Source organism: Crocuta crocuta, unplaced genomic scaffold, assembly GCF_008692635.1.
Source record: "Crocuta crocuta isolate KB4526 unplaced genomic scaffold, BGI_CrCroc_1.0 scaffold407, whole genome shotgun sequence".
Lineage (NCBI taxonomy): Eukaryota > Metazoa > Chordata > Mammalia > Carnivora > Hyaenidae > Crocuta > Crocuta crocuta.
The window spans coordinates 392,369-410,368 of NW_027551557.1; the positions used below are offsets into that span (position 1 = coordinate 392,369).

The 18,000-nt window shown below is 40.0% G+C and overlaps 1 protein-coding gene and 1 long non-coding RNA gene across 3 annotated transcripts in view; one reads left to right on the top strand and one right to left on the bottom strand.

The window, feature by feature from the left end:
• The window catches only part of MCM8 (minichromosome maintenance 8 homologous recombination repair factor), a 47,876-nt gene extending 45,990 nt beyond the window's left edge, over positions 1 to 1,886 (top strand). Inside the window, exon 20 of the mRNA XM_077749119.1 lies at positions 1,585 to 1,886. Within this exon, the coding sequence (XP_077605245.1) occupies positions 1,585 to 1,677 (93 nt within the window). The 3' untranslated portion in view covers positions 1,678 to 1,886. The remainder of the gene's footprint in view (positions 1 to 1,584) is intronic.
• Positions 568 to 17,623, bottom strand: LOC144219188 (uncharacterized). 2 transcript variants are annotated; one of them, XR_013331330.1, is made up of 4 exons: positions 17,418 to 17,623; positions 12,081 to 12,202; positions 7,610 to 7,700; positions 568 to 723 (listed from the first exon to the last, which is right to left on the bottom strand). It is a non-coding gene; the product is annotated as an uncharacterized LOC144219188 (long non-coding RNA). The 2 variants fall into 2 exon arrangements; XR_013331328.1 differs by lacking the exons at positions 568 to 723; positions 7,610 to 7,700 and adding an exon at positions 10,325 to 10,568.
• Positions 17,624 to 18,000: the final 377 nt, after the last annotated feature.

Here is an 18,000-nt window from a genome sequence, read left to right on the forward strand (position 1 = left end):
GGGTGACTCGGTTGGTGGAGTGTGCTCCTCTTAATCTCAGGGTGGTCAGCTTGAGCCCCACATTGGGTGCAGAGATTACTTAAAAATAAAATCTTTGCTGGAGTGCCTAGGGTGGCTCACTTAGTTAAGTGTTGGACTCTTGATTTTGGCTCAGGTCATAGTCTGATGGTTTGTGGGTTTGAGCCCCATGTTGGGCTCTGTGCTGATACTGCAGAGCCTGCTTGAGATCTTTTCTCTCCCCCTCTCTCTGACCCTCCCCTGCTCATTCTCTCTTTCTCTCTCTCTCAAAAATAAATAAACTTAAATAAATAAATAAAAATAAAATATTTGGAAAAAAGTATCATGATGAGCACTAAGTAATGTATGGAATTGTTGAGTCACTATATTGTTCGTCTGAAATGAATATAACACTGTATGTTAACTACACTGGAACTAAAAATTAAAAATAAATATAATGGAGATTGAAAAAAGAATAAAAGATTTGGACAAAAAGAACGAAATAGGTTTTTTTGAAGTATTTCAAAATATAAGCTTTATTTTCTTTATTTAAGCTATGAAATTAGCTGCTCAGAGCTTTTAAAAAAACAAAACAAAACAGCAGTTTTAGGGTTCCTGGGTGGCTCAGTCAATTAAGCATCCAGTTTTTGGTCTCAGCTCAGATCTTGATCTCAGGGTCGTGAGTTCAAGCCCCATGTTGGACCCCACTCTGGGCATGAAGCCTACCTAAAAACAAAAACAAGAAAACCTATCAGTTTTTATCTAAAACGCATCCTGATAGTTGAGGGAAACATAACAAGATTCATTTTCCATGTTTTTCTGACAGTCTTTTGTGGGCAAGTCATCTTAACATCTTTGAATCTCAGTTTCCTCATTTGTTAAATAGACATGATTCCAGGGGCACCTGGGTGGCTCAGTTGGTTAAGCCTCTGACTTCAGCTCAGGTTATGATCTCACGGTTTGTGAGTTTGAGCCTTGCATCAGGCTCTGTGCTGACAGCTTGGAGCCTGGGCCTGCCTAGGATTCTATGTCTCCCTCTCTCTCTGCCCTTCCCCCACTTGCTCTCTCTCTCTCTCTCTCTCTCAAAAATAAACAAACATTAAAAAAACTTTCTTTTAAATAGACATGATTCCATCTATTCTGCTACTTAAAAGTTTTAGTTAAAATGGATGTAATACAACTTTAAACATGTAAGACAGTTTATATGGAAAACTGCCCACTTAATTTCAGAATTGGAGCTAATCTAATTTTTGTTTTGAAGCTAATTTAAAACAAATACAAAAAGTACTCTGGATACTAGAGTTTTTATTTTTTTATTTTTTTTAATTTATTTTTTTTTTATATTTTTATTTATTTCCAGGAGAGAGAGAGAGANTTTTTATTTTTGATTAACTCAGCAAATCAAATAGAATAGAATCTCACAATAGAATTGAAAGCTCATATGTAAGCAGTTTTCTCTGTGAGGAAGTAAAATAAATTTATTTGCCCAAGAACTTGAGAATTGCATGCTATGGTTTGAGAGATTCATTTTATAAATCATAATCTTGCATATTATTTAATGGGCTATTTTTTGATGATTTATTCTAGGTTGCTGATTTTGAAAATTTTATTGGATCACTAAATGACCAAGGTTACCTCTTGAAAAAAGGCCCAAAGGTTTACCAACTTCAAACTATGTAAAAGGACTATCAACCCAGAACCTCCTGAGATTGGCAGTTAAAAACTATCTCAATAATAAAGAATATGTAAAAAATGTATATATGTATATATTGTTCTCTGGAAGATGAGGTCCTAAAATTAATGTAATAGGAAAAAAAAGTTATAAAGCCTTGTGTGTATTTTTTACAGCTTATCTGAAAGATGAAAAATAAATTGTTTATATTTTTAAATGATGTGATTATATATATTATATATAGTTGTATTTTTTACCTCTTTTATCCTTATAAATATTTAATCTTGTTTTTTATATTAAGTGTCCATCTGGGTAAGCATTTGCTAAGTTACATCTTAATGTCACACAAAAAATGATTATCTTTCAGAAATAAATTGAAACCAACTTTCAATACCAAAAAAGTTTGGAAATATTTATATTGACACGTTTAACTTAACACCTTAACTACTAAAAAAATTTTAAACTATGTTTTATTACCAAAGTTAAATATGTACCTATTGGGTTTTTTTTTAATGTTTATTTTTGAGAGAGAGTGAACAAGCTGGGGAGGGGCAGAGAGAAAAGGGGACAGAGGGTCCCAAGCGAGCTCCATGGTGATGGCAGTGAGCCTGATGTGGGGCTCAAACTCACAAATCTTGAGATCATGACCCGAGCCAAAGTTGGACGCTCGCTCAACTAACTGAGCCACCCAAGTGCCCCAAATATGTTCCAGTTTTAAGTCAATAGCTGTGTAAGGCTTATATTAAAACCAAGCAACCTCAACCCATTACACAGAGGTTGAATATGCTGTTCTCCTATTCTGTGTACGTATATAAAAACACATACACAGTTTCCTGTTTCTTTCCAATTTAGCTATATGTCATGATTTTTAGTTAAATCTATATTTAGCTTTCACATTATCATGACTATTGAATATTACCCATTTCCTTTCTTGTATGGGACGTTTTGTTTTCATTAGAGTTAATTTTTTGTTCAACGACTTAGCTTTCTATGTACTGACCACGAATTTGGCCCCAAGGCTCCACTGCAAGTCTAAGTCTCCTCTCAGAACATGCAAACAAATTAAATAGTCTATTTTAACTTCTTGAAAACCTCCCTCCTGGATTTCTTTAGTGTTTTCCAGTTTGAACTACACAATTGTCATCTCGGGATTTCTTATTTTCTCTCCCATTTCCTGGCTTTTATATCTTCCTCATTCTTGTTTCACTCTCTCCTTTTAGTAGAACCAATTTTCTAGTAGCTTCCTGAGAAAGAGTTCATAAGGCAAATTCTACCCTTACCCCTGGATTGAGCATAGAATTTTCATTTGTAAAATTAAAATTAGATACTGCTGTTTAGAAATCCAAGGCCACTATGATTTTTATTCTTAACATGTGACCTTTTTTTCTTGTATGTGACCTTTTTTTTCTCTTCTTGAGAAGGTGCTTGGATCTTCCCTTTTCCTGGGTATTCTGAAATTGTATTATGTTTAATAACTAACCAGGTGGTCTCTCATGCCAAAAATATTGGTATTATGTCTACCTCTTTTTTTCTCTTATCCGTGTATCAGTCCATCAGCAGGTTTGCTCAGCACCTCTAATTGGTTTGAATTCCACTATTTTGGATTGAGCCACCCTCTCTTGTCCTGCTTTGTAAGGACAAAGACTTCACTTTATTCTGTTGCTGATGCCCCAGCAGGTGGAACAGATTTTTGACACATGCCCTCCGAGGTGGACACACAGACAGTGGGTGATTATACCACTTAAAAATGAGGACACTGGACTTAACCAAAGTAGGTAAGCAACTTGATGTAGGAATATGAAAAATAACAAGAGAATAAAAAGGATTCCTAGTAACAAGATGGAAGCATTCTCCTCTTTCTCTCCTATGAAGTTGCTTAACACCAATAAGGAAACTGAGAAATACAAATACATAGTCCATCTTCTGTGAACTGGGAAGCAACCGAAACCCCAAACCCCAGCATACTAGGGAAAACTGCCAAAAGCTGTCAGGATGACCCAGGTAGCCTCACAGTGGGGAAGAGGCTGAGATGATGAATATTTTAGAAGAAACCCAACAAAGTGTATTTCTTAAAGTATACTTTAAATGCCTTTTGGGGGAAAAAGTAAAGCCCCATGTTCGTTATAGTGTGACTATGGCATACAGGTTGGCAGCAGCACTTTCTCTGGATCTTGCTGGAGCACAGGAAATAGAACAGGAGAGGTTAAGTAAGAAGTCACACTGAGAAGCCACCATGAAGGGGAAAAAAAAATCTGGTTATTCTTACATTTCTCCAAAGCAATATTCATCAATAAAACAATGGAGCATTGCCTACAAGATTTTTTTTAAGTTTATTTCTTTTAATTTTTAAATTCATTTTTGAGAGACAGAGCACAAGCAGGGGAGGAGCAGAGAGAGAGGGAGACATAGAATCTGAAGCAGGCCCCAGACTCTGAGCTGTCAGCATACAGCCCAATGCAGGGCTTGAACTCAAAAACCATGAGATCATGACCGGAGCTGAAGTCACATGCTTAACCAACTGAGCCAACCAGGCACTACTGAATTTCATAAAAATTTCATGTTGAGAGTAGTAAATATTCTTAATTTAAAAAAAACCATTTAATAATAATATTAGGTAGTGGGTCAGATTTGGCCCATTTGGCTATAGTTTGCACATCTTGACTACAAATAATAAAAAACTGACCTGATTAAGTAGGGAAATTAGGGTTTTTAAAAAGAATTTTGGTTAGCTCACAGAATTGTTGGAAGACTGGCGAACCAAAAGGCTAAGCTTTGAGGAGCAATTTCTAAAACCATGCCTTAGAATTGTCCTGAAGAAGTCACCCTACTGCTGCACAAGGCACTAAAGGAAAGTGCTGCGCCTCCCCAGCTGACTGATGCCACTTCTTTTTTTTTTTTAAATATTTTTATTTATTTCTAGGAGAGAGAGAGACAGCGTGAGCAGGGGAGGGTCAGAGAGAGAGGGAGATACAGACTCTGAAATAGGCTCCAGGCTCTGAGCTGGCAGTCAGCACAGAGCCTGATGCGGGGCTCGAACCCACGAACTGTGAGATCATGACCTAAGTGAAAGTCAGACGCTTAACCAACTAAGCCACCCAGGCACCACCCAGGTGCCCCATGACTGATGCCACTCTGTACCAGGGACCCTGCTAAATGACCACCCCTGCAGAAAGGTGGAAGAATGCCTCCCACCCCCACCCCACCCAACACAGGCCAAAGAGCCACAAAGAGTTATTCATGGGGTCTCCTTAAATTGCTGAATTCAAAACAGAAATCTCATTCAGAAATACCTGATTGATGAAGGCTGTGTTCTATGCCTCTTTCACAGAATGCTAAGGAGTGTTTCGGTTTCTGCTCTAGTGAGGCAAGACCAATAAATGTGTTACGAGATTCATGTGTTACGAGACTATTCAAATGTACTAGACTGCCAGACCAATATCATTCGTGTATATAAAGCCCACAAACACTTCCTAACATACAGGAACTCAGAAAGCATGAACCATTCTTGAAGAATCTACTAAAATGTGACTTAGAGCTAACTAGACGAACGGGGAAAAATTGGCAATATACATTGAGTATTTAACTGTAAGATAAAAACTAAGATAAATGTGGAGGTAATTGCCACAGAATAGAATGTAAATATTAAGTCCTGATTTTGAATAAAAAGGAGGGAAAAGGTAAATAGTGTAAATATGAGAACTTCGTCTTTAACGGCTGAGGTGGAGGCTTAAAAGGTATTTAATGCTGATAAATCTATTAATAGAATTAAAAGCATATTTCACAAAAGTGAAGTCAGACAGCAGCAAACAAAATAAAATGGTGGATGAGAGAGAGGACAAGGATATGTACTACATAAATAATATGTTCATACCATATATATATAGTATAAATATACTAAAGGATATATACAGTATAAATATGTTCATACATCATGTATATATAATATAAATATACTATATTTTGTTGAAGAAAATAATAGACACTATTTAAAAAGTCAAAGGTTATTACTATTATATAAAATTACAGGGAAAAGGATAATAAATTATCAAAAAAAACTCTTCTGTGATTTCTTACATATTGTGTTGTCCATTTGGCGTCCATTAATCATAAGGCCACCCTAGCAGCCAAAATTGTTCACATCTCCTCTGCAATCCCAGCTTTTGCAACTAACAAACCCTCAAACCACAACCCCCAACATCTGTGTTTCACTTCCTGCCCAGTAGGGAACATCCCTACCTAAAAACTTCCCACAACTATAGCAATAAAGGCCTAGGGTTTCCCCTCACTCCTGCCTCCTGACCAACCCCAGGTGCTTCCACATGTGGCCCTCCGTGGCATGGTATTCCCCCTTCTCTTGATAAACATGATAAATGCTTTCAAATGCAATTGTCTCATGTCTGTCAACTTACCATGCCTGATTAAAACAAATCCCAGGTACAAATTTTAGAACAGAAACACAAAAACAGCAAGAAAACATTACGTCATGAAAAGTTTTTAAAATAAGAGCCTAACATATTCATGACAAAAGTCAGCCTAAACCTAAGTACGTCATAATAATAAATGCAAATGGGCTCAACTCACCTACTGAAACAAAAAGATTTTCAGATGGGTTCACAAACTCTTATATGCAAGATACACCTAAAACAAATGTCACATGTTGCGTGCAAGCTGACGTTAATCCCGGGAAACTGAAAAGCACTGTAGATTATAGCTGGGTGGATACGGGGGTGTGGAGCTCTGGGGAGTAGCCACTAAACAGAACGATGCCTTTTACATTTGCCCCATGTTCATACTCTCACCTGAACTCCCACTGCTCTCATGTTCCTCACTCTGCTTCAGCCCCACTTGGTCTCTTTACTGGTTCTAGAACATGCCAGGCACATTTCCTATCTAGACCTTTGCACATGCTGTTTCTGACATCCAATCTGGTTTTCCACCAGAGATGCACATGGCTCATCTTCCCAACTCCTTTGGGTCATTACTCAAATGTCAGTTTCTTAGCGACATCTTTCCTGAACACGGTTTAAGACTGCACTCCCCTCACCTTAATTTCCTTCTCTGCTTTGTTTCTCTGTAGCAAACAACACAAAATAATAAACTATGTAATTTATTCATCTTTTTTCTATTTCCTTAGTCTCCGCTAGATTGTAAACTCCACAGGGATAGGAAATTTTTACTATCTTCACTGTTAAATCCCCTGTTCCTATAACAGTACCTGGCATGTGAAAGTCACACAGTAAATATTTTCTGAATGAAAGTCGTTCTGGAGAAGAGGTATGTGAATGAGCTTTTCAGAATGTGCTCTGAGTATGAGAATATTTGTGTCCATGTGAACGCTCACTAAAGGAACTTTGAAATTAAATGGATGTCACCTACTCCGTGAATGTCAGCTAGTCTCTTTCTCTAGCCACCCTAGTCCTTTGCTCAGTGAGTTATGAACAAAGTGACCGTGAGGCCAAGGTTGGCAGTTCAGCTTGCTCTCACCAAGCCTAAACTTCCCTTCACCAAGGCTGACCTAGACTATCACCATTGCTGTGTATCTAGTTTGCCAGCGGAGCCACCTATCCTGAAACAACACAGTACTAGGGGGACTAGCTTGTCACTTGCTGACAGACCAGTTTATGCTGGGCCTCAAGGGGGCAGCAATTTGTTTTCATTGGAGGTGAGAAGGGAGCTTATTTTGGATGTCTGGCCTTCCTTGTCTTCAGCAAGGCTGCTGTTTCCTTCAGCAACGCCGTATGTGAATTTAGTCAACTTCTTTACCTTCATGATATCCCATGTAGTATTACTTCTCATGAAGGCATTTTACAACTGAAGAAGTAAGGCAATGGGTTGAAGTTCATATGCTGTCTTTACTATGTACCCCATTAGCCAAAAGCCTTAGGGAACATTAGAATGGACAGCCATGATTCAGTTCTGGTGCCCGCTAGGTGACAATACCTTGCAAGTCTGGGATGCCATCTTACATGATCTTCCCTGAGCGAGTGACCATTTTTTGACTCTGTTTCTCCTGTAGCCAGAAAACACAGGCCTAGGAAAGAAGGTGTGAGAGTTATATCTTATCACTGTTAGTAAAGCCCAATTTTTACTAGCTAGAGGTCTTCCAAAGGAGGCATGCTTTTTTTTTTTTTAATGTTTATTTTTTGGGAGAGAGACAGAGCACAAGCAAGGGAAAGGGCAGAGAGAGAGGGAGACACATAATTGAAGCAGGCTCCAGGCTCTGAGCTGTTAGCATAGAGCTCGACATGGGCTCAGTCTCACAGACCAGGAAATCATGACCTGAGCCGAAGTCAGATGCTTAACTACCTGAGCCACCCAGGCACCCGCAAAGGAGGCGTACTTCTATCAGAGGACATAGCAATGGCTCCACCTAACTGGAGGTTGAGACTGCCACCTAAACATTCTGGGCTCTCACACCTGTGAAGTTAGAAGACAAACAGAGGGTTACTGGGGTTGCACCCTATCGATAATGAGGGGAAAGTGTGTCACTCCTACAAATGGTGGCATTTCTGAAATTTAAGAGAATCTTCCTACGTTCACATCCACCAGTAAGAAGTCATGGAAGGCTACAGGCAGGATTCTCTAAAGGCTCAGACTCCTCAGGAATGAAGCTTTGAGTCACTCTACAAGGTAAAGAATCCAGACCAGCTGAGATGCTGACTGAACAAAAAGAGAGTAAGGAATGGGAATGGAGGAAGATAGTTCTAAACATTAACTAGAGCCTCATGACCAGCTGGGGAAAGTCTGTATCTGTACATTAACCAATTTGCCTTCTCTTCCTCTTATTTTCCTCTAGTGGTTTAAATGGATTGGTAATAATCAACTTGATAATTTAGTCTTTGGGACAGAGGTTATCAAGGTGAGAATGTAGCTGAAACAGAAGAGGAGTAAGCCCCACACCATCAGTGATGGGCCTTTATAAATAACACTCCTTTTATAAAGGAGGGAAATCTGGTTCTTGCATTAATGTGTTACAGTTACTATTGTTATACATAAGTCTATGAATGGGTAGAGTTTTGAATGTGCACATTGCCTAGCCAAAGAGGTGAAGGTCATGAATACAGAGATTTGATACCCAACCTTCATTCCACCCTCTTCGTGTGCCTTCCTATCATGCAGAGACTAGAAAGCAACAAAATGACATTTTCCAAACGCCTTTTGCAGCTAGAGTTCTGGGTGCGAGTAGGATTGCACTGATTGGACTTCCTGTGTGAGAGCAGGAAGGTGGGAGTGAAGAGAAAACCATCTATCTCTTGCTTTTTGTTTTCCAGTGGCATGTGTAGTCGAGGAGACATTTAATTTCTCTGCAGAATTGTAGCAGTCTTTAAGAAGCAGCTGTGGTGTGATGGTGGCAGCCACGATTCTCCACCTTTCTCACTGTCGTGGGGGTAAGCGCTCCCATGGCTAGCCAGATCTGCAACTTTTCTCTGGGAGTCATTTCTGGAGACCCAGCATGGAGTGGCCACTCCTCCAGCCCTTTCAACAATAAGACAATTCCATTTTGGAATTCTTTTTACTGTGGCTAGAGTGGTTTCTGCTTCCTGCAACTAGATCCTCACTGATACATCCTTATCCAAACCATTCCACTCATATTGTGCACTATACTTATAAAGTTATGAAGTAATATTCATTCACTAAGGCTTCATGCTGCTTTTTTTAAAGTTATGGAGGTAACTGTCAGATGAACTAAAAACAGAAAAGCTATATCATGTTTGCTGTGGAGAATGGGCTTGGGGATGGAAAGGTAGAATGTACCTATTGATTTCCATCATTGGCTTTTCTACACAGTGGAATTAGTTGCCAGATGTGTACACAGCTTTGATAAAAATAAATGGAAAGGTTTAAAAAATTGAGTGAGGTTTTGACATTTAAACAAACTATTCTTAGTACACTGGCTTGCAAAGTCACTGAATAATTCATTGACACTACAGGACCTCTGTGTTTGCATCCATAAGTGATTAATAATTTCAGCAGACTTTCTCTGTTCCCCCAAAACACTGGAGAGCCTCAAACCTTCTCTTTCCTAGATACTGTATATCATCTTTACTATTAAAAATGGCTCTCCTTCTAAGTCCCGAGAAGCACCTTTTGAACACTGTGTTCACGTGTTTGGTAGGCAGAGTATTACCCCACCTCCCACCCCCAAGATAGCCACATCTTTGGCCCTAGAACCTGTGACTATGTTAGGTTACACAGCAAAGGAAAATTAAGATTGTTCATCAGCTGACCCTAAAATTGGGAGGTTATCCTAGATTCTCTAGGCAGGCCTGATACAATCACAAGGGACCTTAAAAGTGGCTGAAAGAGGCTGAAGGAGAGTGTCAGGCAGAAGATCTGACTGCAGAAGAAAGGCACAAACATAATACTGTCGGCTGTTAGATGGAGGAGGGGGCATCAGACAAGGAATATGGGTGAGCTCTGGAAGGCAAGGAAAAAATCCTCTAGGCAACAACACAGCCCTGCCAATGCCTTGACATTTAAAGCCCAGAGAGACCCATGTCAGACTCTTGACCTACAGAGCTGTAACGTATAAATTTGTGTGAAGGCTCTATGTTTGTTGCAATGTGTTGCAAGAGGAATGGCACACTAATACACCATCATATAAATGGCATTCTTTTTAAAAAATGTTGAAATGTTTTTATTTTTATTCTTGGGTAAGGGAACGAGACAGAGTGTGGGCAGGGGAGGAGCATAGAGAGAGGGAGACACAGAATCTGAAGCAGGCTTCAGGCTCTGAGCTGTCAGCACAGAGCCCGATGCAGGGCTCGAACCCATGAACCGAGAGATCATGACCCGAGCTGAAGTCAGATGCCCAACCAGCTGATCCACCCAGGTGCCGCTCTTAGAAATGATATTCTAACAGTAGGAGCTGAAATCTGGTCGTGACACTGAAAACCAGCTGGAAAAAAAAAGAAGGCAAGTTATGTAAATCTGTTGTCTCCTGTTCTCTGAATTTTGGAGAATCTCTCAGTGAAAAAGAATTTCAGCTAAAATTTTAGTTGTGGAAGTTTTTATCATTTTGTTATTGACACTTCCCCTATGAGATCATAAAATGTTTTGGGGTTTTTTTGGGGGGGTTGGCTGTAATTCTGCACCATCAGAATCCATCCAACTAAACAGCAGCTGGACATGAGAGGTTCTTAATAAGGGATTAGACACGTTTCTGGCAGTTCTTGGAGAAAAGTCACATACCTTCACCAAGGCCAAGAATAAAGAGGGAGTTTCTGGGTTGCTAAGTCAATACCTTTAAAAGAAAAGCTAAGGGGATGTCCCTGTATTTTCTCTACCTGACATAAGAGATTGGGGGCTGTAGGGAATAAGCACAAAACCAGACCCTTAGGAACATGGCAAAGGCTCATAATACCACCTGACCTCTGGACACAGAGCTGTGAGTGAGTACCGCCTAGTGGTTATTACCTTGGGGTTGGTGAGTGGGTCTCTTGGGCTACAGGAATCTTTTAACATTTTACACAAAATCTGTGTTGCATATTTTTTATAGCTTTCACCAGATTCTATAGGAGGTCTGGAAAACATTCCATGGAAGGCACTTTTTATCTTTGCAGGGCTGAAGTTCAGATAGTGTGCAATAATGTAAGTTCTCTGAGAACAGAAACTTGTGTGGATGGCCTAGAATCTAGTTAGTACATGACTGGTATAAAACGGCTCGCTAAGTATTTGCAGAAAAAAAAAGGGAAAGAAAACATTTAGTCTAATTTTCCTCCTGGGAAATGGGCTTGGAATTGACAAGAACAGAAGAGAGTGTTGCTTTGGCACCAGAAAATCCACCCCAAGCTCTGGCTGACAGCTATCCAAGTTGACCTTACTTTGGCAATAAGTTTTACTGGGTAAAATATCAGTTTTAATGAAAAAAAAAAAGTGAAAAAATGTTTCAAAAGGGATCCAGCCCTGTACTTCGCTCACAATAGCAGAAGGGACATAGAAACACAACCGTTTTTTATGCTATTGGTACAGCCTCCCAGCCCTGTGCTCTCTTATCCTATATATCAGCATGTGTACCAGAAATAAGGTTATTACACAAGCTGCTTTAACTGGAAAAAAATTAATGCTGAATTGTATGGAGACACGGTTTATAAAAATATGAACAGTAATAACTGCTCAATTCTTACGGAATATGAGGTGTGTGCAGGAAATCAATAACTGAAGAATATGTACCATATTCAAAACACTAAAAAATAAAATTCTCATACTTGCATTCCATTTGTAGTAATTACATGAACCCCTTTATTTATTATTTTTTTTATGTAAGCTCAATGCTGAAAGTGGGGCTTGAACTCTGACCCACAGATCAAGAGTCACATGCTCTACTGACTGAGCCAGCCAGGCACCCCTATATGAAACCCTTTAAAATGAACTAAAGAGCCTAGGATTCTGTGGAGGAAGGAAAACTTACCTTGTGCTCAAATTTGAAGGTTTCTCTCAGAAGAAAATCACTGAAGGAGTCTGCAGCATTGGTTTAACATTTTTTCTGGTGGGGAGTGGGGGTTGTCATCTGCCAAAATTCAGTCACTGGTCCTGAAATGCAAATAGATAATAACAGGAAAACAAGGCTCCCTACGCTACAAAAAAGGAGAACAGGATTCTTAAGTTTTTGACAGGAGGAGAAATGGAATGGAAAATAAAGCAGGTCATAAAATAAATAATGTTAAAAATCCCTTTGTTATTTTTTAAAAAATGTTATTCCCCCCTCTGGATGTATATTTATTTAACATTTTTGGAAGGAAGTTAAATAGAAATTAAATATGCAAAGTGGGTATACTTTGGCCCGGAATTTTCACTTGAGCATCTCTTCTATAGAAATACACACACAAGCGCACAGAATTTTATGTACTAAGATGGAGTAATCATTCATATTTGTGAAACATAAACAGTCTAAAAAATCAGTGAGGTGGTTTATATACTACATTCTTATTGTGAATATTAACTATCTTTTCTTAAATTTAAATCCAAGTTAGTTAACATACAGTGTAATAATGGTTTCAGGAGTAGAATTTAATGATTCAACACTTACATATGACACCCAGTGCTCATCCCAGCAAGTTCCCTCCTTAAAGCCCATCATCCAGTTAGCCCATCCCCCTGCTCAGTAGCCTTCCCAGTAACCCATTTGTTCTCTGTATTTGTCTCTTATGGTTTGCCTCCCTCTCTGTTTTTATCTTATTTTTTCTTTCCTTCCCCTGTGTTTATCTGTTGAGTTTCTCAAATTCCACAGGAGTGAAATCATTTATCTTTCTCTGAGTTATTTTGCTTAGCATAATACACTCTAGTTTCATCCAAGTTGTTGCAAATGGCAAGGTTTCATTCTTTTTGATTCCCAGTAGTATTCCATTGTGTGTGTGTGTGTGTGTTTGTGTGTGTGTATATACCACATCTTTATCCATTCATCAGTTGATGGACATTTTGGCTCTTTCCATAATTTGGCTACTGTCGATAGTGCTACTATAAACATTGGGGTGTATGTGCCCCTTTGAATCAGTACTTTTGTTAAAATGTTTATTTTTGAGAGAGAGAGAGAGAGAGAGAGAGAGAGGGAGACACGGGGGACAGACGATCTGAAGCAGGCTCCATGCTGACAGCACAGAGCCTGATGTGGGCTCCACCTCACAAAATGTGAGACGCAACCTGAGCTGAAATTGGATGCCCAGCCGAGCTACTGAGGCTCCACTTCCTTTGTTACTTTCAAACAATTACTAAGGGAATAGGGTCAATATATGGAAACCAACCCTTTTACTTCCTTTTTTGTTGATAACGCCTGCCTATGCGAGCATTTTTATTTGCTAATTTACAGGTTCCTACAATGGACCACATAAAAACTCTTAATAATTTGTGAGAATGATAGAAAGTTGGCACTAGAAGTTGACAAAAAATAGTTTAGATCTCTCAATAATTAAATCTCTTAATAAATTAAAGTAATCTAAATTATGAAGTTCAGGTAGAGCTAATTTCTCAAATCCTAAGGAGGTTGGCCTTACCACTAATTCCCTCTCTTGTGAATGAGGAGCCTGAAATTAAGTCCGCCATTCAGAGCAACCTTGGGCTGCATGTAGCCCAGTTCCAGGAAAAGCTTCAGCTGAAGCCACCCTCAGGACCACCCAGATCAGCCAATCAAAAGAAATGTGTAACATTCCTGTGTCTGAGTCAGGGCTGGGAACTGCAGGTAGTTACTCTGTACAAACTAGCCAATCACTCACTGCTTGTCTAAACTCCAGGTAGGCCCTTTGAGCTCACCTTATAATTGGTCATTTTCAAAGGATTCTCAAAGGTCATGATTGGGTCCCGCCAAAAGTAACGGACACCTCACAGATACCGAATGGTCAAAACTATAACCATGGGTGTTGTACAATTATGATTGGTGCTTATGTGATGATGCAAAATGTACAACGTGTGCACTGTAACACCCCTGTCCCTTATGCCATAAAAACCCTGCTCGCTATTATTCGAGGCTTCTCCTTGCTGCCACTGCGCCGGTAGATGGGTGAGCCCCTGCTCGAGCTTGTAATAAAGACCCTTATGTACTTGCATCGGTGACAGCTCCTTAGGGGTCTCAGGGGACTCACGATTCGGGCACAACAGTGAATGGTGTGTTTTAAATCTAAATCCAATCATTTTATTCCTTCCTATTTAAAGCTGTTGGTGTATTTATTATAATGATTTAGACCTGTGCCTTATTTGGGTTACCAGTTACCTCTGGCTTTAGTGTCAATAATTACGGCTCACACCTACAAGATTTAACTTGATTCCTAGAGAAAGAATTTCATTTTTCTGGTTTGCTTTAACTTCCAATCATTATTATTCATATAAAATCCATTTGCAAAGTTACTTCTTTGCATTATCATTATTTTCCTCTGGTCCCAAGAAACAGAAAGTGGCTCCAGTTTAGTGTGTCCCAGACTGAAAAACTTAATATGACAAACCTATGCAGCAAGGAGAGAGCAACATATTTCTAGTTCATCAGTTTATCAGAAAATATTAATCAATTTGGGATAGATTATTTTTTCAAAATGCTTATGTTTCAAATAGAAGTGACAAGTGAGAAAGAATGATTGGGTTGCAGAAATTTCAAAAGCCCAATCACAGGGTCCAGAAATTTCTAGCAAAGAAGTAATATGTGTTAATATTTTGGAGAGCCTGACCTTCAGTGCTTTGCAACTTACCAAGGAAAGCATAAAAGTGGCAAGTTACTACTACTCTCTAGGGGCAGAATCTTTATTTTTACAACTTTCTCAGCAAAATATCAATTAAGGGATAAGGTTGGGGCGCCTGGGTGGCTCAGTCGGTTAAGTGTCCAACTGCAACTCAGGTCATGATCTCACAGTTTGTGAGTTTGAGCCCTGCAATGGGCTCTGTGCTGACAGCTGTAGTCTGGAGCCTGCTTCAAATTCTGTGTCTCCCTCTCTGCCCCTCCCCTGCTTGCTCCTGTCTCTCAAAATTAAGGATGTGTTTAAAAAATTTTTTAAAAAGGGATAAGGAGCCAAACACAGTATCACTGTGACTGCACAATAGATATTAATGGCTGTTAACAGCATTTATGTTTTCAAAGAACTAAAGTACACTTTCAACTGGCTAAATTATCCAAGGTTAATTATTTATAATCCTTTTTCTTTTCATACTCTTTGTTCTTTACTGCTAGCACTTATATGATTGACTAGGAAGTTGGGGTAAAATACCTGACTATCATATTTTGCTTTTTTACAAAATAATTCTAATAAAACAGGTAGAGAGATAAAAATGTGAAATTAATTTCAAGCATGAGACTTAGGGTTTACATCTGGATTTTTATTTGGATATTTGTTATAGACTTGGATATCTGTACTTTTCTTATTGTTTTCCCAATATTGGGAAAAAGCTTCGTGATAGAGATCCCCAATCCCCTCAGACATGTGAGCTGCCCATTTACTTAATCCTATCGAATAGAAATTAACTATTAATAGAATTTATAAAACATAAAATGAGCTTATTACAAACCAAATACTAATTTTTAGGTTTCCTCTGCCCTCCTCTAAACTATGTTAGGAAATATTTTACACTCTTTATTTACTGTATGTTTTCATAGGTTTCTGCATTTTTTCCATCATTCATCCCAGATTAACCTGCTCATTTATTGACACCTGTCATGTTCTAGAAAATGAAATCAGAGACCGATACCTGGGATATTCTCCTGTCTTAAAATGTTAGGGAGGGGTGCCTGCGTGGCTCAGTCAGTTGAGCGTCTGACTCTTGATTTTGGCTCAGGTCATGATCCCAGAGTTATGGGATGGAGCCCGGAGATGGGCTCCTCAATGAGTGTGGAGCCTGCTTAAGATTCTCTCCTTCTCTCTATCTCTCTCTCCTTCTCCTTCTCCACCACTCATGAGCTCACTCTGTCTCTCAAAAAAAAAAAAAAGTTAGGGAGATGAATTGCTGTTACTTTTTATTTACTGTTTTGTTCAAAGATTTTTTTTTAAAGTAATCTCTACACCCAACATGGGGCTCAAACTCAGAACCCTAAGATCAGGAGTTGTACGCTCCACTGACTGAGCCAGCCAGGCACCCCTACTTTTAAGTCCTGTATATTGAACTGTCATTGTCAAATGACAAATTAGGCCAAAATACCAGACACTCTACTGTCCTACTTTATGATGACTTAGCAGTGATATCGTAGTCCATAGTAAAGTTGGTTTTCTTAAAAGAAAAGAGAGGAAATATAGAAGTTTAGTGTATTAAAATTTTTCCCAGCTTAATTGAGCTACAATTGACATATAACATTTTATACATTTAACATGATGATTTGAAACAGTATCTACCGGGAAATGATTACCACAATAAGAAAAAAGCAAGACCGTGCCCTTAGTGCCAACTATTACTGCAGATGCAGCAGGAACACTTGTGGAACAGAGAGAAGAAAAATCCCAAGAAACAATGAGAAACTTTCTTAAATTAGGAAGAAGTGGAAAGAGTGAATAAAGGCATTTCAGTGACTGGAAAGGCAGGAGAGGCTGAAATACCGCCTACTCCTGCTTGACAAGATTATCTAATGTCTATGTATGACAACTGCAGGTATTTGATTCCAATATGATTATTTAAAAATTATTTTTTACATTGCTAGCACAGTTTTTCTCTCTATATCCATATTTCAACATGTGCATAAGTAATTAAGGATTTCTTGTGATAAATACTCAGATCTACAATGATTTTCAAATTCAGCTGGTCTTTTCCTCCCTAACTGCCTGAAGTAAGAGTTTAAGATCAACTTTAATGTGGCTCTGTCATCACAGACAAAATGGGGTGGGGGGGGATGGTGGCAAGGCAGCCAGAACCATCCAATTTGACACAGAACTCAATAAGAAAATAGTTCTGCAACATTGCAATATTAAAAATTAATGCATAATACTAATCAGTTAACGATGAAATGACTCTTAATTATTTTTGGCTATTCCTCTAAGAAGCAAGTTTCTTAACTTCTCTAAGCTTAAATTTCCTTATCTGATAAAGCAAAGGTAATGATGGAACCTACTCTGGAGCTGCTGGGAGGGTTAAACGCGAGAATGCACTAAAGCCCAGCTGTAGTAAACACTTTCCTGGTAAACAATTAGTAATTGCCACTACTGACATTTTCTAATGCCCATATTTTTGGCTTATGAGACGTTCGGAAAACGGAAAAGCTCCTGGAGCTTGTTTTAATGACTTCTGCACCAGACACTTCACTAATATTTGAAACTTCCACGGGGGCCCCCCGGAGCGCCGCACACACCTCGGAGAGGGCCCTTCTGCAGGCCACCGGCCTCCGAGAGTTTCAAGCCCGGGCACACGATGGCTCCTGTGCCCTCCGGCCACAGCGGCCGCACGGTCACGCCGCCCAGCTCGTTCCTGTCTCCCCACCCCACGGACCTCAGCTCCCGACCTCGGGCTGAGAGTCGCCAGCACCGCCCACTGGCTGCTCCCCGAAAGCCCACAGCCCCTAACCGCACTCGCCTCCCGCTGCCGCCGGGGGCGCTGGGAAGCCCAGCGGCGACGGTGTCGCAAAAGCGTCGCGAAGGCGTCCGTCCTTGGCGGCTCCTGGCCACCTGTATAAGCGGAGCGTGGTGGGATTTGAAAACTGCCATGGAGGCAGCTGAGCTTCTCCGGCATTACGGGAACTCCATGGAGAGGCGGCTTGCCAGTGCCCCAGGCTGCTGAGTTCTCGCCGCCTGTGTCCCCACGGCGCAGCCGAAGGGTCATGCTGGCTTCGCGCGTGGCACGCGGCTCGTGGGGGGCCCTTCGCAGCGTCGCATGGGCGCCGGGGGCGCGGCCGGGCAAGGGGCGCGTCCGCGGGTCCCTGCTGCGCTCCGTGCCCG